At 46.5% G+C, this 26,075-nt stretch overlaps 1 protein-coding gene across 1 annotated transcript in view; it reads right to left on the bottom strand.

Annotated features, from left to right (window-relative positions):
* Window positions 1-30: 30 nt before the first annotated feature.
* Setd7 (SET domain containing 7, histone lysine methyltransferase) overlaps window positions 31-26,075 on the bottom strand; it is a 46,228-nt gene continuing 20,183 nt past the window's right edge. Inside the window, exons 3-8 of the mRNA XM_031376214.1 lie at window positions 25,042-25,243; window positions 19,559-19,748; window positions 15,873-15,954; window positions 12,367-12,484; window positions 9,470-9,627; window positions 31-3,619 (exon numbers count right to left, since the gene is read on the bottom strand). Of these exons, the coding sequence (XP_031232074.1) occupies window positions 3,439-3,619; window positions 9,470-9,627; window positions 12,367-12,484; window positions 15,873-15,954; window positions 19,559-19,748; window positions 25,042-25,243 (931 nt within the window). The 3' untranslated portion in view covers window positions 31-3,438. The remainder of the gene's footprint in view (window positions 3,620-9,469; window positions 9,628-12,366; window positions 12,485-15,872; window positions 15,955-19,558; window positions 19,749-25,041; window positions 25,244-26,075) is intronic.

The raw sequence follows: 26,075 nt of genomic DNA on the forward strand, positions 1-26,075 counted from the left end.
AAAAAAAAAGGTCCTTTTTTAGTTGCTGGACAGATCAGGAATTGAAAGGGCTAAATAAAATAAGAATCCATACTAAGAAACTCAAGTTTTCCGCCTGATACTTTGTAACCTTATCATTCTTTTGTGTCCTAAATTCAGTTCTTATGTTTGCTTTTGTTAGTTCCAGCTTATGCCCCAGTAGGGGGACATGCTCTGTGGATTAGTTCCTAGTCCTAACTCCTAACTCTAACACAAGGTAATAATAGTTCATCATAGAAAAGATGCTAAAGATGAATCAAGTCCTGCATGCAGGGTTGGGCTGAGACAGCTCTGAATGAGTCCCCTCGAGACGAAGGTGTCAGGCAAGTGACAAGCCCCAGCTGCTTGGAAGACAGCAGACACTTCTTTTTCTCCACCACACAGAATCTCAATCATGTCTGTTTGTGATTATAATCCTGAGAGAAGACCAGACTCGTCCGGTTCCCATTTCCTTCTACAGCAGACGTGAATGAAGTAGAAGGCACGTTCTGAGGCTTTTTCCATTTTGGTTCAAAGCAAGAGCAAACTCCCTCAGCAGCTAATTCTCTATGCAGCCCCTGTGCTGTCCGCTTCTCTACCCCATAGAGACCTTCTGGGCTCTAACAATTGCAACCTGGGATGATGCTTGGTATTTTGGAGAGAGATGGGGGAGAGGGGAGGGGAGACGGGAAGGAGACGAAGAGGGAGGAAGATGGGTGAGGAAGGAGGGAGAGGAGGGAGGTGTGTGCGGGGCAGTAACTGGAATGGGTCACAGTGAGGGAAAGGCACGGAGTCTAGCAAGAGAGAAGAGGAACTTAAGACGAAGAAAGAGGTGGAGCGATTAGCTGGGCTGCCATTCTGCACATACATGGGGCTTCTCACGCGGCAGGAAAGGAGCTGAAAGGCACCGGAAACATACAGGGAGAGGGAGGGAAGGCAGGGACGCTCAGCTGTGAGATCTGCTTCCTGTGATTTGTCTAAGGGTCACAGGCACATTGCTGGGTTTGCAGTCCAGTGTGCCTTCCTCCATTATGGAATGGGAAAAGTAGATCAGCCAGTGTCCCAGTCAGTCACATTTGTGTGTGTGTGTGTGTGTGTGTGTGTGTGTGTGTGCATGCCATGCTAGGTGTGGTCAGAGGCTAGCTTTCAGGAGTTGGTTCCCTCCTACTGTATAGGTCCTAAAGCTTAACTCAGGCCATAGGTTTGGCAGCAAGCACCTTTACCTGCTAAACGATTTTTGCTGGCCCTCAAGCCCCCAGAATTGTTTTTGAGTTCCATTTGGATGAGATTGCTAGAGTAGCCCTTTAGGATAGAGGTTGAGCCCCTACAGCAACTGAAGCTAAGGTTCCGCCCAGGAGTGAAATCCTGTGAGCCTGGGCGATTGGAGGTGGGACCTGCTCTCTCTCTGTCTCATCTGGTGACTTTAGTCAGCCATCTCTCCTCCCTTCCATCCCCCCCAAAGCAGCCAACTCTCTTTGGACACATTTACATCAAAGCTCCTCTCAGAATTTGAATCCACAGACTCAGCCTTCTGTCACAATTTACTGAACGGTCTCTTTCTACAGAATAGAAGCCATCCTATCCTGCTGACTTGTGGTCTAAAAACTATACAGTCCTCTTTGCCCGAGGCTCCTCACATATCCTGAGGATCTGCCTGAGAGAACTATCTCCTCCAGCTTTCAAACAGGGATGTGACTAGCTCTCCTGGAAAGTGTAGTCCCACCTGGGTGCAGAGCCTGATGGGAGGTATGTCAGGAAGCTTGTGAAAGAGCCCAGGTGTGGCTATCATAACTGAGGGCTGAATTCTCCATCTGGAGCTGTTTGATGGACAAGCTGTGTCGCAGCCCCAGATGGAGCACTTGTGAAAGCCGTGAAGAACAAGATGCAACTGACCACAGAATATCAAACTGCTCTCTACCTGTCTTCTCCCTCCATCTCCACCCATGCCCAAGCATCTCTCCCCTTTCCCAGCTCACTCAATGATCTATTGCATCTTGGAAAGCTTTAATAAGCCGAAACCAACACAGGCCACAGGGTAGCACTATTGACAGCTGCAGGCTTCAGCAACTGTGGTTCCCAGGCCTTCTTGGTGATGGAGCGACACCATGGGGAGGTGTTCCCCAAACTCGCCATTCATTCAGAGCAATCCCATTGTGTTACAGATCTAATGTGCTAAACTAAAATAATGGGGTTTTCTCTGTATTTCTGCAGTTGTGGTTACATATGGCTTGAGGAGGCTGAGATGCTAGCGGGATCAACCGCACGCACAGGTGTGAGCTCTTGGCTTCTAGTTCTTGGACGCAGCTAAGTGCTTTGAAATCGCTGTGACAAGAAGCTTGAGCTAAAGGTCTGATTTGTACCTAGTGATCAGCATGTCTGCCTTTGTGACACTAATTTCAAAGAGAATTTTGCATTCTGCCTTGGAATGCACATTGGCTCTTGTGTCTGAATTCAATGAGCTGTGTCACAAGCCAGAATGCACTAGGTTATGTACAATTAATGTGTACCCAAGAAGAAAAAAAAATTACCAACACTACTGAAGATACTGCAAAATTGCCATAGCAACTGCTTAGAAATACTAATTTTCCTCATCTCTTCCTGAAAGTATACCTTACAACTCTCTCATAACTTAATGCAAACAAGGTAAATTCACTTCTTCTCACATCTGAAAGCAAAGATATCTTTGTTTACATGCGAGAATAGTAAGTCTATAATAAGAGTCTGGCCCTAGGAGCCAGGACTTTATATCAGGACGTTAAGAATGAAATGGTAGAAAGAACCAGAGAGACCTGTATGCTGCTACGAATGCAAAATCTGTTTGGAAGCTTTCTCTTGTAAATTATAGCTAATATAGTGAAAGCTAAAGAAATTACTCAAAAGACCGGGCTTCAGTTCACTAGGAGAGTAACAACAGAAACAAAGCCATTCTATTGCAAGAGATACAGATCAAAGGTTGAAAGGTAAATGACCCTACATGTATATAAAGATGTAATTGCTTCCTGCCCTGTGGTTGGCAACATGCAAGGGTGACAACACCATTTGCACTGGCCACAGAGAAAAAACATCATGGAAAAAAACCATCGCCTAAAAATAAAATAAAGTAAAATAAAAAGTGACCGAAGAACCCCATTTCCCTTTTTCAGCCTAATCATTTGGTATCTCTGAACATGGTCCAGATTTAGATCACCATCAAAGAACATCATGCTGTCTATAGTTCGACAGTACCTCTCAGTAGGGCGTTGTTGCAAGGCTAGCTAATTTTAAATCTGGTATGAGTAATACAGTCAAACCTAGTTAGTATGCGAGAGAGTCGTTGCTAACGCAGGGTGAGAGGATGTGATGTCGCGGCACGAACAGTCCCTGGATGTCCCCTTGTCAGATAAATGTAGTGCATAGATCCAAGTTTCTATTCCAGGTCTCTGGAACCCAGGGCCAAGCCTTTCACTTTTGCTGGGTGGCCTGGAAGGCCTTCAGCTCCACCTGATACCACTCAGGGGCTTCGGGCCCACTCTTCCCAGGGGGGCTGTGGTCATAGCCGTAGGCAACGGTCAGTTCTTCCTCGGCCTCCACAGCTCGCAGGGTGCGGATGCACTTGATAGGCCCAAAACGGGGGTGGACAAACCTAAATATCAAGAGGGGAAGAGTCATTCTTGGGTCAACCCAGGACCTCAGTGCAAAGGGAGCAGCTCACCCACATGTACTGGCTTGGTATCACTCCTGCGTTCTCAGAGAATGGGCACTCCCCCGCCAGCTTCAGCTTCAGCACCCACCTCTGCTGGGTTAGAACACTCTAGGCAGGCTCGGGTGGAGGGTTCAGCTGGTAAACTGTTCATCTAGCATGAATGGGGCCCAAGGTTTTTCTCAGCATAACCATAAACCAGGCATGGCGGTCCTAAAACTCAGGAGATGGGGGAGGGGAATCAGAAATGCAAGGCTGTTCTTGGCTTCATAGTGAGTTTGAGGCCAGACTGGGATTATACAACCTCCTATCTAACTAAAACTCCAAATCTCACAAAACACCCCAGCACGTGTTAGGGGGTCAGAGGACAACTTGAAGAAGTTGCTCCTTTTCTTCTACCATGTGGGTTCCAGGGATCAAACACAGGTCTTCAGGCTTGGTGACAAGTGCCTTTACCTGCTAAACTACTTGCTAGCCCTCATCCTTCATGCAGACCCCCATGGTGAACAATGGACAGAGGACACACATCAAACGGGGAAAAAGCCAGCCATAAATCAGAAGGCCTGACGGAGCTCAGTATTTGGCTGGCTCCTCTGTTTGTGGAGCAAGGTGTGTGTCTGGTGTTTTCTTAGATCACTGGAACAGAACCAGTGAGCTAGTGCTTTCTTTGGGCCATGCTCCCAGACACGTGTATGTGGTTTGGGATAACTTTTATGTGGTATAAAAATGAACAACGTCTTCTTGACACCAAAGAGGCCTCTATCCATTGTATTTGGCTATCATGCTTCATGAAAGGGGCATCTAACTTGGTGGGCTGTTAAGTTCTGGTTTCATATGTATCACTGTGTTCTTGTATGTTTCTGTGCTCCTGAATTTCACTTTCCTGATCTATAAAGTCATGACGACACTAGTAAGAATTTCCCTGGATGGCCTGTGTGGTGAGAGAATGGGGTCTCAGGTAGCATGTCGCACAAACTGAGACTCTGCCATCAGCTACTGTGAACATAAACATGCACGTGTGTGAATATGTATGTAGGAATGTGTGCACGCATTATGTGGATATGTGAACAGTACTTATAAGCCCTGGGTGGCCATTCATGAGTACATGTGCATGTGAACATGTAAGTGATCTAAGATTATGCTCCTTCATGAAGAAGATATCCAGACCATGGGTTCAGAACTCTGTTAAAACTGTGGCTTTGGGTAGAGGACACACATAGTGGTAGAGTACTTGTTGGCACACAGAACTCTAGTACCATAAGATCACAATTTTGTGTGTGTGTTTGCATGTATGTATGTATGTATGTATGTATGTATGTATGTGTGTGTGTATGTGTTGGAGGTTGGTCTGGTGCTGCGTATACAAATGCTAAATGCTGGCCCCCAAAGTTTGGTTGCCCCCTGATGAACAGATCCTCACATACACCAAGTGCTGCTGTGTAAACCTTGCTCCCCAATTTAAAACTATTGGTTCAATAAAGGTGGCTACAGCCAGTTACTGGGGAGAGTAGAGGTAGGCGCAGTTTCAGTTACTGGGCTGGAGGCTCAGGTAGGGACGATGGAAGGAGGAGCGAAGGAGAGCAGGATAGAGAGCAAGAGCTCTCCATTAGATGTGATGGACCAGCAGCACATGCCCAAGTGAGATGTACTCCAGGACAGACTGCTGGAACAGAATTAACTTGGGCAAGACTTGAACAGTAAGTACCATGGGGAGAGCACCTGGGGAAGTAGCCGGTAGAGTGTTAGAAAAATAGATTAGGGGAAATCAATCTCTCAGTAATTGTGCAAGAGCTAGTTAAACAAATCCATAGGACTCTGCCTCAGGTATTGGAAAGCTGGCCAGGTCATATTAATAGAGTAGATTAAAATCCATTTGCATGTATGTATGTACAGACAGTTACCATAGTTTGAGTGAAAACAGACCCCATAAGCCCACAGGGAGTGGCACTACTAGGAGGTGTGGCCTTGTTGGGGGAAGTGTGTCGCTGGGGGTGGGCTTTGGTGTTTCAGAAGCCCAAGACAGGCCCAGTGTCACTCTCTCTTCCTGGTGCCTATGGATCTGGGTATAGAGCTCGCAGCTACCTCTCCATCATCGTGTCTGACGCCTACCACCATGCTCCCTCCATGACGACAACGGACTAACCCTCTGAACTGTAAGCCGGCCACATTAAAAGATTTTCTTTTATATGAGTTGCTGTGGTCCTGGTGTCTCTTCAGAGTAATAGAAAGCAGACAGAAGTATATTACTGTATAGCTCTGGTTTACTCAGAACTCATTGTAGGCCGGGCTATCTCTGAACTTAGAGAGAACTTCCTGCCTCTGCCTACTGAGTGCTAGGATTGAAGACTTGAGCTACCATACTAGACATGTGTTCTTTAAGTTGACGTGCTTCATATGATTTCAGTATGAAAATTAAATAATGCTCCTGAAATGGAGCTTTGATTAACTTTCTAGAAGATCTATAGGGGAGGGGAGCCTGATGTTGAAAATTTGGACCTAAGACTTCTTTTCCAATGTTCTTGTAGCTTTATTCTCATGCTCACTGTTCTTTGTTGTCTTTTTATTTTGATGGGTACTTTTGTAGATGTTTGTTTGTGTTGAGACATGGTCTCACTATGTAACTCATGCTGGCATTAGACTCATGGAGATCCTCCTGCCTCTGCCTCCTGAGTGTTGGGATTAAAGAACTCAGCCTCCTCCTGCCTCAGACTTCCAGTCACTAGCGTTATGGGTGGGCACCACCATACCCAGCTCGTTCTTAGTTTGAGTAAACAGACTAGAAAGAACGAACTTGCTTTCAGGTGTTAAGGCACTGGTGGCCCACTGCTCGGGCCGCTATGCCTCCAGATCTGAGACCTAGCTGACTGGAAGGTCCTGGGAGGACTGAATGAGATAAAACAGGAAAAATGTCCAGAGTAGGGCTGGGGTAAATGGGCAGAATGAGTTTTGCTGGGTGAGAGCCTGGGTTCCATCTCTAACACATGAAGGAAGGAAGGAGGGATGGGAAGGTGGAGAGGGACCTGGAATGAATGCTCAGAGGTCATGGCTGCAGAAGTAGCAAGGAACCCAAACATCTGGGTCACATAGCTCTGGACCTTAGCGGACAGACAAGTAATTGTTCCCTGGGCGTTTTTTTTTGTTTTTGTTTTTGTTTTTTTTTTTTTTGTGCCAGACTTCAGTAAAGCAGCATAGGGAAGTGCTCTCTCCCTTCTATGAATGAGTACATTAACGCCAGTGGCCTGAGGATCACACAGACGTCAGGAGTTGTGATCTGAAGTTTACACTTGGTTATTATTCAAGGAGTCTCCTCATCCCCCATATAACCGACTTTTGGCCACACTGGGCTTGAAAGACGAACACCAACCAGCAACAAACACAAAGAAAACAAACAGAAAGCCCCAAACAAAACTTACTGAGCCGAGAGTGATTTTGTACAAACAGAAGTTTCTTCCGTTTCCAGTTCTCTCTTGCCTTGGGGAGAAAAGCCATCCTTGCAGTGAAGCCACACAAGGGCTTGATTCTGGGGTCTGAGTGGTATTCGGGGCGTTAGTTACCATGGCTTTAGGGGCTGCTGTTGTGTCAGCACACCTGGGAATGAGCTCCAGCCAAATGTCTACTAGCTAATGATACTAATAATAGTGTCAGCTTCGTTTCATATGACGCATGTCCTCTGCCACTTGAGCCTGCCCTTTGGAAGCAGCTGGAGCTCCAGGTACTTGTGACTGGCTGCCAAGTAAAGCTGGTCCCTGCCAGGATGATTTCTGAGGCATCTTAAGGACAAGTCTTGGGACATTTCCTAGCAAGCACCAAATCTCGGCAAGGTCTCACAGATGAGATGTCTGTGATCATGCGCAGCAGAGGGGCTGCAGCCTACAGCACCAAACAAGGAAGGCCACGCTCTACAACTGAGCTACCCTGCCACCCCATGATCAGTGTGCATGTCTGTATGCAGGGGCACGTGTGTTGAGATTGGTCATGTGCACTGTATCTTCAGATGCTGAGTTCTGTGCCCCAAGGTCAGGTTGCAGGTCTGGACATAGGCAATGCGTTGACCAATGTGCTGTAAAGAATGCTCCCAATAATCTCTGATTGGATAATAAAAGGCGAGAGCCTGTGACTGTGAAGGGGAGAGAGGAAGGAGGGACTCGAGATCGAGTAGGGGGTCTCAGGCAGGGACCACGAGGAGAAGGAATGAGGTAGGAGAAGGAGGTCTCCATGAGGCTGGATGGACCATGAGCACGTGGCCAAGAGAAAGTCGCCGTGAAGACACACAGGAGCCGAGCAAACAGAGCAAGACTTAGTTGGCCAAGTGACACAGGGCCTACGACCGAGGTGTAGGTTAAGTTAGATCAACTCAGAACCTGCCCGGTTTCAGGCTTACAGCTTGTTAATAAAAATATCAGGGTTGGAGAGGTGGCTCAGTGGTTAAGAGCACTGACTGCTCTCCCAGAGGGTCTGAGTTCAATTCCCAGTAACCACACGATGGCTCACAACCATCTGTAATAGAACCCAATGCCCTCTTCTGGTGTGTCTGAAGACAGCTACAATGTACTCATGTAAATAAAATAAACAGATATTAAACATTTTTTTTACCAGGTTTCTGTGATTTTTATTTGGGAGCTTATACAGGCTAGAGCGGCAGAAACGCTCTAGAAGATTACTCTGTGGGGAGCCGCAGCTGCCACCCTATATTGAACACCTGGTCTCTGGCCAAAGCAGAGAGCATTGATAATCAAGCCATTAGTTGGAGAAGCTGAGTGCCTCCAGTTTGTGAAGCAAGCTGGTATGAATTTCCTGCAGCCTATTATGCTTTGCCACATAGCTGATGCTGATTGGGACCAGGAAAAGTATTTAACCTGTAAAGGCTGGAGGCCTCTAGATTCTACTTGAGAGAGGATTATTATGAGCCAGGCGGTGGTGGTGCACACGCCAGTAGTCCCAGCTACTCGGGAGGCTGAGAGAGAGATAATAGAGATTATAGAGATTAGAGATATTATTAAGAAGAAGTAAAATAAGGGTTCCTGAATAAAATCTGCTTGGAGAAGGGCTCATGTTTGCCTCCTTATTTCCGCTGGACGGGTAAGGCGGCCAACATTACTCCTTTTTTTTTTTTTTTCCAGGCTGGCCTTGAACTCAGAAATCCACCTGCCTCTGCCTCCCACGTGCTGGGATTAAAGGCATGCACCACCACTACTCGGCTTTATTTCTATACATGTGTATGCGGGCATGCCTGCTCCTGTGTGGACGTGTAAGTGGAAGCCAAAGGATGACTTCAGGTGTGGTCCTCAAATACTTGTTTTTGAGACTGGGTTACTCATTGGCCTGGAATTCCCTGAGTAGGGTAAGCTGGGTGGCCAGTGAGCCCAGGGGATTCCCCTGCCTCCACCTCCTCAGTGATGGGATTACAGGTTCTCTCCGAACACTTAGTTGTCTATGTGGGTGCTGGGTGAGGATCGAACTCAAGCCTTCAGGCCTATGCTACAAGCACCTGAATGCCTTAACGGCTCCTCCCTCCCCAGTCCTTTAATGAGAAAAACCTAAGGGCAAATAAGGATGGCAAATAAAACAGCCACCATCTTTCTATAATACTTCTACCTTTCAAAGCACATTTTCATCTCATGGCTGGAAGGCAAGCTGCTCAGATTCACAACAAAGCGCCAGCCCCCCCCCACCCCCCCCATTATTCTGTGAGAGCAGAGCAGCCATCATCTGAAGCCTAGGGACCTTTCCCATGCCCTCCTCGGCCCTGGTGCCCCTCTTTGTAGATCTAAGCAGCCACGGCGCCCTACTTACAGGTCATAGATGCAGTTTGGAGTGAAGGAGTGATTTGCCTTGTGTCCCAAGGAGGCACAGTACTTGGACACGTGGTTATAGGGCTCAGGCACATCAATGACTGTTTCCTCATCCAGGGAGAGAGTGTTACCATTTAGGGCCCAATCCCTGCTGTCAACCTGCAAAACACAGGGAAGTCACGCTAGAGAGGGTCTTCCTCCAAAAGCTTACAGTGAGTCGGAGGTGCTAACTCACTTAGCGCCTCAACACTTCATAGTGAGAGTGCCGCAGACACGCAAGACAGAGTCTTCCCACGCCAAGACAGTGCAACCAGACAGCTCAACCTACTGTTATAGGATTCTCTTCATTTCAGATAGAAGAAAAGGATTTCCATCCTTTTCAAAGACACAGGAAAGTATCAGATAGACCCGAACTAAAAATAAAGGGAGGAGAGGCTGTCGAGATGGCTCGGTGGGTACAGCTGCTTGAGACCACGAGACCACACCTGACCTCCTGAGTCTAGTTCACAGAGCCACTCGGTCGAAGGTGAGAACCTATTCCAGGGACTGTGCTCTGACGCCCACTCTTGAACAGTGGCACACGATGCCTCCAAATATATATATTTTTTAAAGACAAGAGTTTCTCTATATAGTCCTGGCTGTCCTAGAACTTACTCTGTGGACCAGGCTGGTCTCAAACAGTACAGAGATCTTCCTGCCCCTGCTTCCCCAGTGCCGGGGATTAAAAGGGTGCACCGATACCATCCGGTCATAAATGTATTTTTAAAACATTTATTAAAAGGTCCACACTTCTGCTCCAGCGGAGGAATCGGGGACCAGGAAGCAGTCTCTAATGCTGTGTGCTTCCTGACCTATGTGTGACTTATCACCTACAGCACAACCCCTAGCCCTTTGGGGCTTTCAAAAAAAAAAAAAGGTCATGATACTCTCGTTTATCTTCAGATTGTACAAATCATTTTTACTAAAAAAGGATCGTGTTTTCATAGGAACTTGCAGATTCTAGAAGGCATGTCCAGGTTTCTGACATTGTGACACAATTGTGGTCTACAATTCATGTTTGTGAGCCACCCATTGAGTTTAAAAACAAAACAAGGGGCTGGCGAGATGGCTCAGTGGTTAAGAATACTGACTGCTCTTCCAGAGGTCCTGAGTTCAATTCCCAGTAAACACACGGTGGCTCATAACCATCTGTAATAGAACCCAAATGTCCACTTCTGGAGTGTCTGAAGACACCCGACAGTGTACTCACATACATTAAATAAATCTTTAAAAGGAAACTATAAAAAATTAAAAAAAACAATATTTCTTAAGCTTTAAGTAAACTTACAACTTTCTATTAGGCTATGTCTCAAGTTATCCTTGGCCTCATACAGCGTGTGAATCACAGGTTGGCCACCACCCTTCCTAGGTGAACGGACTCTTCCTCTGATACAGTGCATTTAGATGTGACATTCAATCAATGGACAGTCTCACCTCTCATTACTCCTAACCTGCCATGGAAGTGTATGTGGTGTGGTTTGTGCTATTGGGTGTTGGAGTCTCAAGTGCATAGGGTGTGAGCAACATCTCCCGCATTGCTGCAACCATCCCAGTATCCGATGCTACCCCTGCTTTTGCTTTCAAAACCTTCCTTGAACTCTGCAGTTCACTGCATTTGTCACCTGGGGCAAACTGTTTAATCTCTCTTAGGTTTCCGTTTCCTCATCTGGAAAGGGTTCAAATAAAGACGCACAGGTTTAAATATTTAAAAATCCAGAATGCTTCCAAATTCAAACCCTTTTGAAGCCGCTATGATGTAATTGGAAGAAGCCATACCGACCTCATTTTGGTCACAGGCAAAAGGTAGATGCAATAAAAATACAGAATAGCTGCCAAAGACTGTGTCTTACAGGCAGGGGGTGCTGTGTGTTTCACAAATGTGTGTGGAGGCCAGAGAACAACTTCGTTGTCCTTCCCCAAGGATTCTTGATATCTGTCTGTCTGTCTGCCTGCCTTCGGTCTTTTCTTCCTTTCTTCCTTTGGGTTTTTGGAGACAAGGTTTCTCTGTGTACTCCTGGCTGTCCTGGAACCTCTTCTTTTTCCTTTCTCCCTCCCTCCCTCCCTTCCCAGAGTCTCACTGCCTAGAACTCGCCCAGCAGTCTAGGCTGGCCAGCGAATCCCCGTGACCCACCTGTCTGCACTCCTCAGCACTGCGGTTGCAAGCATATGCTACCGTGCTCAGCTTTTAAAACTGAGGTTCTGGGGCTTGGATGAGCTTCCTCCTACATGCAAGGCAGATACTTTAGTGCCCGCAGCATCTCCCCATCACCCTCAACCCCCAAGACAAGACCTTGCCTTATATAGCCCAGGCTTGCCCAGGACTCACAATTCTCCGGTCTCATCCTCACAAATGCAGGGGTTACGCGTGCATGCCTTGCCTGACCCCCTCGTAATTCTGAGAGTAGATGATGGACAGATTGAAAGGAACTCATTTTCAGGGGCTGAGACTCAGATGGGGACACTGCTGTGTAACGGTCAGCTACACTGGGTCCACACGATCCTCACGCTTTCGGCCTTTCGGGTGCTAAGATTACAGTCATGCACCACCATACCTTGCTTGACTCAACCTTTAGCTTTTGAGCTTGGGTTTTTTTTTTTTTTTGGCAGTAAAACTCTTCCTGGCAGGATGGAGACCATTGTATAACTTTGCATTAGCAGGAGTGGGGGCTTTCCTAAAACATACCACACTGGAGGCCATGCATTCATTTAATTATTTGGAATCTGACTGGATCTTGGGTTTCAGAGGTTGGGTGTGGTCTAGAGAAAGCGCATGACTGCATCATTATCCCACTTTCACTGACCATGAAAGTGGCCTGTTTAGCCTAAAGCCCTTTAGCCGATTACCTCTTTCCCGCTTACCTCTTGGTGTGTAATTCGGACTCCATTATAAAACGACATAACAGTATTGGGTCCCACTGCTACCTTGGAAAACAGTCCTTCTCCAGCGCTGGAGATGAGAGAGTCGGCAACATAAACCCTAAATATACATATAATAATAAAAATCAAGTTGTGAGCTTCTCAGTGTGACCCGTCATTTCATGTCAGTCACCAAAATTCCATCACAAATTATTCCAATTATTCAACAAAGGGAAGGGGGTGTCAAAAAAGTAAACCACAATACGTTAGCAATAGGAATGGAAGAAACAACTTTTTTTTGTTTTGTTTTGTTTTGTTTTGTTTTTTTTCAAGACAGAGTGTTTCTCTGTGTAGCCCTGGCTGTCCTAGAACTCACTCTGTAGACCAGGCTGGCTTCAAACTCAGAAATCTACCTGCCTCTGCCTCCCAAGTGCTGGGATTAAAGGCGTGCGCCACCACTGCCCGGCAAGAAACAGCTTTTATCTCTGTAAGAGTTGTATTCAAACTGAACTCCAGCCCACTCCTTTAGATGAAGTATCTGGCTTGGGCTGGCCTCAGACTTGCTTGGAAGCCAATGACAATAGCTACTTCTTTATTATTTTATTTTGAGACAGGTTCTTTTTCTGTAGCCCTGGCTGTTCTGGAGCTCTCTATATGGATCAGGCTGGTCTCAAACTCACAGAGATCCTCCTTCCTCTGCTTCCAGGGCACCCAGTGACAACCACCTGATGATAATGAGGAACTTCTAATCTTTCTGCTTCCACTTCAAGTGCTCCCAATTTTACATGGTGCCAGAGATCAAACACCTAGGGCTTTATGCATTCTATTAACTGAGCCATCTCCCCAGGCCTCAAACAATGTCTTTCCTAGGACTGGGTTTGGTTCCCAGCACCCACATGGCATCTCACAACTATTTGTACCCACAGTTCCAGGGATCTGACGCCCTCTTCTGGCCCCTGTGGACAGTACACACATGATGCACAGATACACATGCAGGAAAATGCTCATACACATTTTTTTTTTTAAGTCTTCTTTAGGAGCTGGTGAGATGGCTCAGCAGGTAAGAGCACTGACTGCTCTTCCGAAGGTCCTGAGTTCGGATCCCAGCAACCACATAGTGGCTCACAACCACCCGTAATGAGATCAGACGCCCTCTTTTGGTGCTTCTGAAGACAGCTACAGTGTATTACACAGGAGTGAGTGGGGCAGGAGCGAGTGGGCCGTCCTGAGTTTAATTCCCAGCAGCCACACACATGATGGCTCAAGGCCATCTGTACAGCTACAGTGTACTCATACACACACACACACACACACACACACACACACACACACACACACACACACAAAATAAATCTTCTAAAAAAAAGTCTTCTTTAACAAGGAGTAATTATTATAGATTCCTAAAGCCACCCATACCTGACATACCTTTTTGAAAAAGAAGATAATGTTTATAGCTTAGCTAATGATGATTTTTAGTTTTACCGGACAAGAAAACATTCCCCAACTTTTCAAAGCCAGATAACAGAGAAAGACTATTTCTTAGTTAAATTCCAAGATGGACGGTTTACACAAAAAGTGACAACTAATGGGATATATCCAACGAGAGTTATCCAACACAGGGGTTAAAGCAGAGGTCAGCTAGCTACATGTCAAATTTGACTGCTGGTCATTTCTGTTGATGAAGTTTTATTGAGACATAGTTGCCTTCCCCAGTTTGCTGAAGACTGTGTCTTCACTGCTCCTGAGCTCAAAGGCAGAGCTGAGTCTGTGCAGGAGACAGCACAAGGCCTCCTAGGTTCCACATTGTTACTCAGTGTGAAAAAGGTTCCTAAGCGCAGCTTTACAAGAAAAGCACTCTTGGTTGTGGAGTGGATGCAATAGAAGCTTATGTTCCACCAACTAAGCTTTCATTTCTTCACGCACTGTGATGGATGACCCTGCTAGAGGCCGGGCATCTGTAATTTTGGCTTATTTTATGGACTGGAAATCTGAATTATTGCTTCCGATTTTGCTCCTTTCCTATGACAGAATGATACATCTCACCCTTTTGCCAGGTGGCCTTATAACACTTCACAGGCACAGGAGGATTGTACACCCCCTACCCTGCTGACTCTGCTGGAAGAACACTGGGGAGGGCCCTGCTGCTGGGTCTCAGGTGTTAAGAGACACGGTGAGTTTCTGCTAGCCTCTTCCAGTTCCATTGTCTCCAGGAAAAAAAAAAATGTCCTGGGGGTTGTTTTTCCTTCAGCCAGAGTCTTGGAATGAAGAGGCGTGAAACAGACCTGAACCCTACTTGAATCCTGGATCCCAGCCTAGTCTGGCTGAGCCTGGTGAAGCCCAAATAAAAAATGGCTGAACCTAAGCCAACCCTCGGAACCATGTGTTAACACAGAATCCTCGCCCCTGTAAACAGCTAAGCAGTTTGGGAGTATAGCTATGCAGAATTTCACAACAGCAGCCTTGACTGATAGATAGATATAGTTGGCCCTGGAGTCTTTTGGGGCTAACACAGAAAGCAGTCTGCACCCTGGCCTTGGGCCAGAACCTCTTGTCAAAAAAAAAGAAAAAAAAAAAGGAGGACATTTTCTCCCTGCCTGTGGCTCTGTGGGATCAGCTCTGTTAGGCAAACCGGGAGGAGGCTGGTTTCTCAGATGGGAGCAGAAAGTAAACAAGAGATAAACCATGCCCTGGGGGTGGGGGGCTGTCCTTACTCAGAAGTAGAGCAGCTGCTGGAGAGGAAGGAGAATTCTGAGCACAGTTATCACCAAGCTAAAGGGTAGCCAGCTGTATAGGTTAGGTGTGAAATGGCCAGACTTAGTTGTATAGGTTAGGTGTGAAATGGCCAGACTTGACTCAGTTGTGTAGGTTAGGTGTGAAATGGCCAGACTTGACTGGAGGGGAGCTATTATGCTCACCATTATTTGCTCTCTTTCTACCCCATCTTCCCTAATGAATAAATAAGTTGCTCTGTGGTCCAAATGTCAGGCTGCAGAGAATAGGCGTTGTGCTGAAAGTATAGGTCAGGCTTGAAAGAGCTTCCTTAGAGGGAGCCCTTACAGGGCCTGCAACATTGGTTCTGTAGGTAAGAGTGCCTGTTTTCAAGCCTGACTCCCTTCCACATGGTGGAAGGAAAGAACTGATTTCAAAGTTGTTCTCTGATTTCTACATGCTTGCTTCCCCATCCACCCAGAGTCCTGAGAAAGAGCACATGTGAAAGGGAAAAACTGACTGACTGCCTGACTCAACACCTTTCCTAGAGAATTCGTTCTGGGACGAGACGAAACTGGCTTGATATCGTAGGCATGTTCTATGGACAGGCTCGCTACAAGAATACAATTGGTCTTCCTCAGGATACCCAAATCCTTACATGGAAGATGTGCCAAGGGAAAGGGCTCATTACGGAGTAGCTTGGGTTGAGCAGGAGCCCAGCCTGAGCAGAGAGCCACAGAAGAACAAGGGTGCCACTGCCACCACACACAGTGCAATGAAAGCCACAAGGAACCAGTTACCTCTCGGACTCATAAGGATCTGGAAGGAGGGCATCGCTAGAGATGCAGGAGGAAGTCGATTTATCAAAGTGGTACACGGAACCTAAAAGGCAAATCCATACGTGAGTTTAGGTGCAAGAACATACAGATGTGCTCCTTAGTCACGGGAGGGGCCAAACAATCACGCATGCCCATCTGGTTATGTCAGCTAGAATAGCTAAATTGACCTCTGTCAGTTTACTCTTTGATTATTTTTTTCAAATCTCATCTCCCCACCCCCTTAAGGAGATAGGGTCCTACTAAGCTGTCCAGCTTGGCTTTGACCTTATAATCCTCAAGTTTTTGAATGGATAGGATTACAGATCTGCATTTACCAGGCCTGATTTAATTTAAGCCTTAATGGTCAGCCATCAGACTTAACTTTTAAGATTCCTATTTGTTGATTTTCCTTTATTCAAATGTCTTAAAAATGTGCTTGGGTATTTAAAATTTTAAGCAAAAACACTTTTTCATAGAATTTTCAGATTGCTCTGGTTAGACCAAACTGAATAATGGTTTTTAAACTTCTCTGAGGTTTTCTTCACACCAGACAGTCTGTAAAATCTACAGCAGAGCCCAGCGGCTGCCTCCTCTACCAAAAGTGAAGATAGCCTCAGAGAATTAAGAACATTGCTCTCCACATTACATTAACTGTCATTTGGCTTCTCTCTCGGTGGCTCAGAACCTGGTGAGCAATTATTCCTGAAAATAGGTATGCAACTGTCCTAGAATCACTGTTGGCTTTCTGTCAACCTTGGCAATTTCCGAGGGTTCATAAACAAAGAAACAAGATTTGGAACCGGAGGGTAAACTTCAATAAAGCAAATTACAGCACCAAGACCACAGAAGCAATCCCATCAGCCAGGTAGTTGTCATGGTTACCAGACCCCTTTCCTGGTGTTTAAAATACAACTGTTAATCTAAATGAATACCTCTAACTTAAATTAGGAAATCCAAATCAGTTGGCGACAACCTAGAATCAGACCACTTAAAGGATTTCAAAAGTGGAACTTTTAGGTGGGCAACTTGGTTACACAGGAGGCAGGAGAGCCGTGAAGCCTTAAAAGCAGGGAGCCCAGAGGAATTTAGGTCTGGGCAGGAGCAGGAGCTTTGCCTTACTCAGGTGGGCATGGAAGAAGATGAGATGGCATGTTCTCCCAAGACCCCACAATGCATCTGTGGTAAGCAGCCTTCTTGGGCTTAAACAAACTCAGACATCAGATAACACAGGAGCCTGGGAAACATCCTGTAAAAGATGCAGGCAGAGGAGGAATACAAGGGATAGTGTGATGGCTCTTCTTGGTTGTAAACTTTACTACATCTGTATTAACCAAAATCCAAGTGGCTACCTACACCTGGGAGGGACTTCTTTTCTTTTTCTTTTTCTTTTCTTTTCTTTTCTTTTTTTTTTTGAGACAGGGTTTCTCTGTATTGCCCTGGCTGTCCTGGAACTCACAACTCACTCTGTAGATCAGGCTGGCCTCGAACTCTGAAATCCGCCTGCCTCTGCCTCCCAAGTGCTGAGATTAATGGCATATGCCACCACTGCCCAGCAGGGTCTTGTTTTCTTAATTCAATCATTTGCACCACCTTCAATCCAGATCTTTTGAGGTGGGAAGATCCATCTTTAATCTGGACTACACGTTCTGAAAGAGAGCATGATCCTGACCGTGACTTGGTAACTGCTGGAATTTGAAGTTCTGCCTCTTGGGTAGTTTTAAATTTGTATCGCAGCTAGGGCTGGAGCCCCCCTTGAGAACACTCAGCTGCCATGTGCAAGGCCCAAAGTCTGAACTCTACAGCTGCACAATGAGTAAATACAAAGCACACCACTAGATCTCACTTAAAATACTGCAATGGACCTGGGCAGTGGTGGTGCATGCCTTTCGCCTTAGCACTGGGGAGACTGAGGCAGTGGAACTCTGAGTGTGAGGCCAGCTGGTCTATAGAGGAAGTTCCAGGTCAACCGGGGACATAGAGATACTGTCTCAAAAACAAAACAAAACCCCAAACTCCTGTAATGGGCTAGAGAGATGGCTCAGATGGCTCTTACAGAGGTCCTGGGTTCTATTTCCAGGACCCACTTGCAGCTCCCAACTGGAACACCAGTTCCAGGGGATCCAACCCCTCCTCTGGCTTCTGTAGATACCCCGAATCTTGGATAGCCATGGATCTCTACATTTGCCACCATTCACCTGCCAAAGAGGTGGGGTGGAACAGCAGGCATTCAATTTTAAATTAAAAAAAACCCAAGCAACCAACCAAACAAAACCACCCTTCCTTTTGAGATTAGATGAGTTTATACTTGTGTATATGTGTCTGTGTGTTGGTGTGAATGCCAGTGGCACTATGTGTGAGGGTGACCTTGAGGGCTGGCCCTCAGGTCCCATCTACCTTGTGAGTCTGAGCTTTTGCAGGCCTGGAGCTGGCCAGCAAGCTCTGGGGATCTGCCTGTCTGCCCTCTCCAGTGCCACATGACTTTTATGCACAGGATTTAGATCTCCAACTCTGGTCTTTAAGCTTAGATGGGGAGTACTTTCCTACCGAGCCATTTCCACAGCTCCTAGAATAACGGTGAATATACAGAAAGGCACAAAGAAAGCACAGGATGCTCCCGCAGTTTCTCTCTCCTTTTCCCTCCCTCTCCACCCCCTCTTTCTCTCTCTCTCTCTCTGTCTCTGGTCTCTGTCTCTCCCTCTCTTTGTCTTTTCTTAAAATATTTATTTTATTTATTATATGTAAGTACACTGTAGCTGTCTTCAGACAAGGGAATCAGGTCTTGTTATGGATGGTTGTAAGCCACCATGTGGTTGCTGGGATTTGAACTCAGGACCTCTGGAAGAGCAGTCAGTGCTCTTAACCACTGAGCCATCTCTCCAGCCCCATTTCTCTTAATGGTGACTTTTAAAAAGGGTCTTACGTGTATTTAGCATACTATGTGTGAGGTCCCAGGACAGCTTTCAGGAGTTGACTCTTCATTCACTACACGGATCCCAGAGATTGAACTCAGGTCATTGGCCTTTGAGGCAAGCTCCTTTAGCTACAAGAGCTGCCCCACAGGCTTAATCAGCTCTTCAGCTTACACAGATTTTGAAGTCTTTCTGATTTGACTCTTTAACAGCACAAGAATCATGGCTCAGTGTTTTAGAGCTACAATCATCTGAACTGGTTGAATCGCCACTCCTGTCCCTTCTAGAGTCACCCATGGGCACCTCACGTGACTTCTTGGCATATCCCACTGACACACACACTACACTTCCTCAGTCTCTCCCCCTGTGCCTTGTCTTGTGACTTGCAACATAAGTGAGCGAAAGTTCCAGGGGCAGGCTTCAGGAGGCCCCACTGGTATTATCTGATTGTTCCCTGACACATCTATGACCACCGTGAGAAGCCATTGCTCAACGTGGCCACTGTACCTTCAGATTGGGCCCAACCATAAACCACAGATCAAATCTGACCAGAAGCTCCGGGTCTAGCCTGGCTCAGCCCCACCAGCCCAGACAGCCAAGGCTAGACCAGCTGAACCTGGGGAGCGCAGACCTGTGTCTGCCGTCATAAAACAGGGAGGGGCCCAAACCTGACTGACGCTCCATTAAAGTGGGCTGCTCAGAGAAGGAAAGAAACCTCTGCCACCTGTCACCCCGTCACTGGAAGCAGCTCTAACTTACTTCCCGACGTCACTTCAAAGTGTGGCCTCCCTTCTTCAGTGGCCATGAGGGTGGCCAGTTTCCCTTCGAGCATCTCTCCATCAATGAACTTCCCGTAGAGCGCAGTCCTCTGATCCGGGTACACATAGGCTATCTTTTCTCCCGTCATCTCCCCATCTTCATTGACTTCCCCGACCAGGCTGCCTCCATCCTGGTAGGAGAAACCAAGACACGGAGATATTATACGAAGGACTCATCTGTAGGGTACGAGTTCAAGACTGCTCTCTTCTGCACCCCACCTTGAAGACACTGATTTTTAAACTTAAAAATCTAGAGTTTTTGACAAGAGAGAAAGCTCTTGATGCCTCTGCAGGTAGCTCCTCGGCCACATGCAAATGCTCTTCTGAAATGTTCTATGCACAGAGGCATGCATGCCTCATTTAGAGGAAGAGACTGAAGGGTACGTTGTAATCCTGGACTAGTTCCTGGCACGCTGGCTTGGTGTTTTATCTAAGAAACAAGCATGTTACCCTCAGAACATCATGCGAACGTTTAAAGGGAATAGAAGCTGTATGTTATTACAGTGCACATCTGGAACCTCAGCATTCTGAAGACTGAGGCAGGAAGATTGTTTTAGGTCAGTGTAGGCTACAAACTGTTTCTGTCTTGAATTCCCTCAAAAAAAAAAAAAAGGTACAAGTATCTATAACAGGGTATTATTATCTGCTAGCCTCACATCTTCTGTGTACGGCTATTTTACCTGCACGTATGTCTGTGCACTATGGGCATATAGTGGAAGAAGAGGGCAACAGAACTGGAGCTGGCTTACAACCAGTTGTGAGCCACTATGTGGGTACTGGGACTTGAACCTGGGTCCTCTGGTTGAGCACCCAGTGCTCGAATGACCGAGCCATCTCTACAGTCCATCTGTCTTCCGTCTTTTTTCTCTTTCTGTGTGTGTTTTTTTTTTTTTTTTTAATTTCAAGAAAAGTTCTTGCTGTGTTTTTGAGCCTGGCCTTGAGTTCATTATCTAGGACAGGCTGGCCGCCGTAAATTCACTGTGGCCCCTGTGTCTGCTTCCCAAGTGCTGGAGTTGCAGGAGGCCCCACTCACTTTTCAATAGTCTGCTAAGGAAATCTCAAGTCTGGATGTGGTCTCACACACCTTTAATCTCAGCACTAGGGAGACAGAGGCAGGCAGATCTCTGATCTCAGTGAGTGTGAGGCCAACCCGGTCTACTCAGGACAGCCAGGATTAGGCAGGGAGACCCTGTCTCAAAAATATAATACAACAAAATTGTCAGTTAAAATGTATTTTAAAAATTACTACTACTACTACTACTACTACTACTACTACTACTACTACTACTACTACTATTATTATTATTATTTGCTGTGAGGACCTTGAATGCTTGTACCTGCCAAAAACTACCTCAGAGCTAAATCTCTATGTTCTTAAGAATTAATCTGGGCCAGCCAGGCGTGGTGGCACATGCCTTTATTCCCAGCACTCCGGAGGCAGAGGTAGGAGGATCTCTGTGAGGCCAGCCTGGTCTACATAGTTCTAGGACAGCCAGGGCTATTACACAGAGAAACTTCATCTCAAAAAACAAAGTTATGGCGGGGAGAAAGACAGAAAAAAAAAAAGAACTAATTTGGGCTACATGAGGAACAATAGCGTTGTCTATATTTTCTAAGTGATAAAAAAAAGGTCTTGTCTCCTCTATATGATTTCTTCCTCCCTTCCTTCCTTCCTTCCTTCCTTCCTTTCTTTCTTTCTTTTTTTTTTTTTTTTTGAGACAGGGCTTCTCTGTGTAGCCCTGGCTGCCCTGGAACTCACTCTGTAGACCAGGCTGGCCTCGAACTCAGAAATCCGCCTGCCTCTGCCTCCCAAGTGCTGGGATTAAAGGCAGGCACCACCACCGCCCAGTAATTTCAGAACTTTTGAGGAAAACTGTACAACATCATTTTCATATGCAGAAAACGCAGAAGAGTGACATTAGTTCCTCTTTGTCCTTTTGACCTTAATTCTTACTAATGCAGTGTAAATGCGGTGGTCCTTTCTGTGGGCTCTGCCTTCAGGCTGCTGCTGCTGAGCCACAGTGCGTTGCTCGAGGTGTGTGGTATTCTTACATGTGGTAACTAACAGGAGCCACTACATTACGCTTACTTGAAGCAGAAGTCTGTATTTAGGGCCTCACACCCCTTCTCTCAAAAGCTGATTTATTACTTAGCACTTACAAAACAGAAATCCTTTGGTTTTCTAAATAATAAAATAAAATACCTGGGCAGTGGTGGTGCACACCTTTAATCCCAGCACTTGGGAGGCAGAGACAGGAGGATTTCTGAGTTCGAGGCTAGCCTGGTCTACAGTAGAGTCAGTTCTAGGACAGCCAGGGCTACACAGAGAAACCCTGTCTCGAAAAACCAAAAAACCCCTAAAACAAATAAAATAAAATAAAATAAAATGCACTGGAAGCTAAACAAAACAAAACAAAACAAACCAATTTATTGTGGCTGTACACAGTGCCTCTTGCCAGTGTTCAGCTAGCATGAACTAGTCCCTGGGTTTGAGTTTCAGCTCTGCACAACCTGAGTTGGTGGCACACACCTGTAATTCCAGCCCTTAGGAGGCAGAGGCAGGAGAATCAGAGGTTCAAGGTCCTCTATAGCTACACAGAGAATCTGAGGCCAGCTTAGGCTACACAAAACTGTCTCAAAAGCAAAATATCACCAGCAAAATGTTTGTATCATAATTAGAGGGAGATTTTCAAAAGAAGCTGTTCTTAGAGCAATCTTACACGAACAGTAGGCAGAATAGTTCGTCTCCTACTCTTGTTCTTACTCCTATTCTCGCTATGGCACAAATATTGCCCACCTGTTCCATTAAGGACTATGAGGAAGAGGCCACTGTCTGGTTTCTTCTGCTCCTGGCTCCCCTTAGCAGGATTGATGAGAAGGCAGGCCAAATTCTTGTTGACAACACATTTATTTCTCTTTTGGGTGGGGATTAACAAGATAAAGTCTGCATGGGATATCTCTACAATGGGTCCTAGGAACTGTCCTGTCAATCCCAGGATGGCCCAGGTCCCTCAAGACACCTCAAGTACACCTCCAGCGTACTTGAACGGACCTAGACACCTGTAGTGGCTCTGTGTTCCCACCCCACCTCCAGTTAATGGTGACGACCAGCAAGCCAGTCCCTGACACTAATGCCTGCTTCTTTACTGACTCAGCCTCCAGACAGCCACGGGCTGTAATCAGCTCCTTCCACCCTCCACAGATACCACATGTGCCGCCCACCATTCTGAGAATCAGTCATTATTTCCCAATGCCTCTTTCCCAGCAGTCTTCTCTTGGTGTTTGTTAAGATCACAGAGTGAAATGTTGCCCCAGTGCCTGGCCCTACCCATATACCTACAAGCAGTACTAAATGGGCTCAGGATTATTGGGGGAGGAGGGGGGCGAAGGACACAAAGGTGGGAGCTGACATTTTGGGGATGTCTGGGGGATAGGGAAGGGGAGCTAGGCATGCATATGATGAAGACATACTGTACACAACATGTGTCTGAAATCGTCAAAGAACACTAAAATATTCTCTAAAAAATGTCATTTTTAAAGACCACAGTCAGTGAGATAAATGCAGGAAACGGTCTCAGCTGTGCCTCCAATCTCACCACAGGACTTCCGTTGATCCTAGTCACAAGTGAAATGACAGGGAGTGGGAGTCTCTGGGAATCCCTGTTCTGGCTCCTCTCATCCTCTGCCTACATGGGCTCCACTCATTTTTCTGACACGTCTCTCAGGTGTCAGCAGCTCCCCGGCTCCAGGCAGCACAGAGCTCAGCCAGGCACTCACAAGTCCTCACCCTTCAGGAACTGCAGGTACCTTGGCCCCAGTATCGGCTTGTCTGCCTCTACCTAGACAGACACCCAAAAAAATGTCGGATGGATCAGAGCTTACCAAGACGCCTAAAAATGCTTGCAGAAGTCTTAGACAAAGAGTGACCACATTCTTTCCTTAGGGAACAGTTCTTTTAGAGAAATTTAGTGTTGGGGGGTGGTGGTGAGGGTTGCGGTAGTGGGGAGGGAAGGGTGTTGGATCCCTTGGAGCTTCCAATACTAGGATTCAAACTCATGCTAGAACAGCAGGCACTCTTAACTGCTGGGCCATCTCCCCAGCCCCAAACTGTCAGGCATAAGCCCTTCTGTCTCAGGCTCCTCTAGTAGCTAGACCCACACATGCATAACCTGTGCTAAGCTTAACTGACAGAAAACAAAACAAAACAAAACAATTGTGTGGCTGGTCATGGTGGCCCATGCCTTTAATTCTAGCACTAGGGAGGCAGAGGCAGGTGGATCTCTGTGAGTTCCAGGCCAGGCTGGTGTACACAGTGAGCCCCAGGACAGCCAGAACTACATAGGAAAACCTTGTCTCAAAAATAAATACAAACCAATTGTGTGTAGGATGACACTGGATGTCCTGATCTATCACACTCTGCTTTATTCCCCAAGACAAGAACTTGAGGTATGCCAGCAAGGCCTGAGATCCTCCCATGAGACCCTAGTGAAAGGATTGTGAGTGCAAAGGGACCAAGCCAGGCTTTTTACTTGGTTTCTGGGGATTTGAACTCAGATCCTCTTACCTTCAGTAATCGCTATTATCTGCTGAACCATCTCTTCTGCCGATTAAACAATTTATAAAGAACAATGTGAGCTGGGGAGGGGTTGGGGTTGGAGTAAAGGTGTTTGCTGTTCATCAGCAAACAGCAGGGGTGTAGTAACTCAAAAACTGCTGAATTCAATCTCACAAGTAAGAGATTAGATAAAATTAAGTGACAGCTGGGTGTGGTGGCACTTGCCTTAATACTAGCATTTGGGAGGCAGAGGCAGGCAGATCTCTGAGTTTGAGGACAGCCTGGTCTACAGAGTGAATTTGAGGCTTCTATCTTCTGTCCTTCTCCCCTTCCTCCCTCCCTCCCTCCCTCCCTCCCTCCCTCCTTCCCTCCCTCCCTCCCCCTTCTCTCTTCTCTCTCTCTCTCCTTCTTTCCTTCTTTCTTTCTGAGACAGGGTCTCTACATAGTCCTGGCTGTCCCAGATCTCACTGTGTGCCAGGATTAAAGGTATGTGTCATCATACCCAGCCATCCCCCATATTCATTTCAACAATGAAATATCTTTCTGCTTCTTTCTATAGGACAAAGGAATTAAAAGTAACTTTCCCCCCTACTTTACTAATGGTACAATAAAACTAGTTTGTTCCAGTGATGAGTAAATACTCAGGAATACTCAGTATGACTCAGAAGAATAATTAATGGTAAATCTAAAGCTTTATCATCTAAGTCCGAGTGAACAACAGCAGGTAGGTAGGCCTCAGAAACTCTCATCTTTAGTGGCTGATCATGGCTTCACAGAGGATACATATTTACTATTTACTGTGAGGAGTCAAAACATTGTCTTAAAACCGGTTCCTTTCTTTCCCTCAGAGTGAACAGGTAGCAGCTTACTGGGTAATGGATCCAACACACTCCATGTCGATTGTTGTCTTTGTATTGTCCCTTGAAGATCAGCCTCCCATCGGTGTCATACTCCTGAGCTGGTCCATTCAGCTCCCCATCCACATAGGTGCCTTGGAGAACACCTCCATCCTCATAGGTGTAAATGCCCTGGCCCTGCAGGGCATCATCCACATAATATCCCTCCAGGGTGCTACAAGGCAAGGGGGGACAGAAAGGACAGTTTGATGAAATGGGTGTTATACTTCTCCTCCCCTCTCTCTCCCTCCTCCTCCCCCCGCCCCAGCTCCCAGTACCCTTCCCCTGAGCATTCATTATGTCCTGCCATTGTTGGCTCTCTCATTCCACTGTGTGGGTCCCAGAGATCAAACTAAGGTTGTCAGGCTTGATGGCAAGCACCTTAACCTACTGAGCCATTTATAAGCAAAGGACTGGGTCCAAGGACTCACAGGCTCAGCTCTGTTTCAACCCTTACATGTATTCAAAACAAGACCTGGAGTTCCCATAGATTGATGGCTAGGAAAAATGCCGAAAGATGGATAAATGGTTAGTGATGCCAGCTTGTTGGTAGGGCATTTATCTAATATGCCCAAGGTCCTGGGTTCCAGGAGCCTTAATCCATAATCTCCTGGTACTTATGAATCTCATTTTTTCCCTCCCTCCTTTATCTCTGCCAAAGGAAAGAGGGAAGAAAAAAGCCGGTTCAGGTGAGAACAAGTCTCACCTTCCCCATGTCTCCATGGCCAGGCAGATTCGCAGTTTACACCAGGTACTGGCATTTCTGCTGTTACACTCATCTCATGCTGGTTACTCACGTCCCCCTGAGGGCCAGCACTCACTGACCCTCTTGGATGGCTCAAACACAGGGGTCTTCAGTCACTCAGGTATGGCCTAACTTATGTAACTGGTCATCTTATTTTCAAGTTACTAATGTATTCTACAGTAGCAATGACAACTTGTCACGCACACTTTGCGTGAAGGCGGTATCTGAGGTGTAAACTTCAAGGAAAGTCAGTCTCCTGCCT

This window comes from Mastomys coucha, unplaced genomic scaffold (genome assembly GCF_008632895.1).
Source record: "Mastomys coucha isolate ucsf_1 unplaced genomic scaffold, UCSF_Mcou_1 pScaffold16, whole genome shotgun sequence".
Lineage (NCBI taxonomy): Eukaryota > Metazoa > Chordata > Mammalia > Rodentia > Muridae > Mastomys > Mastomys coucha.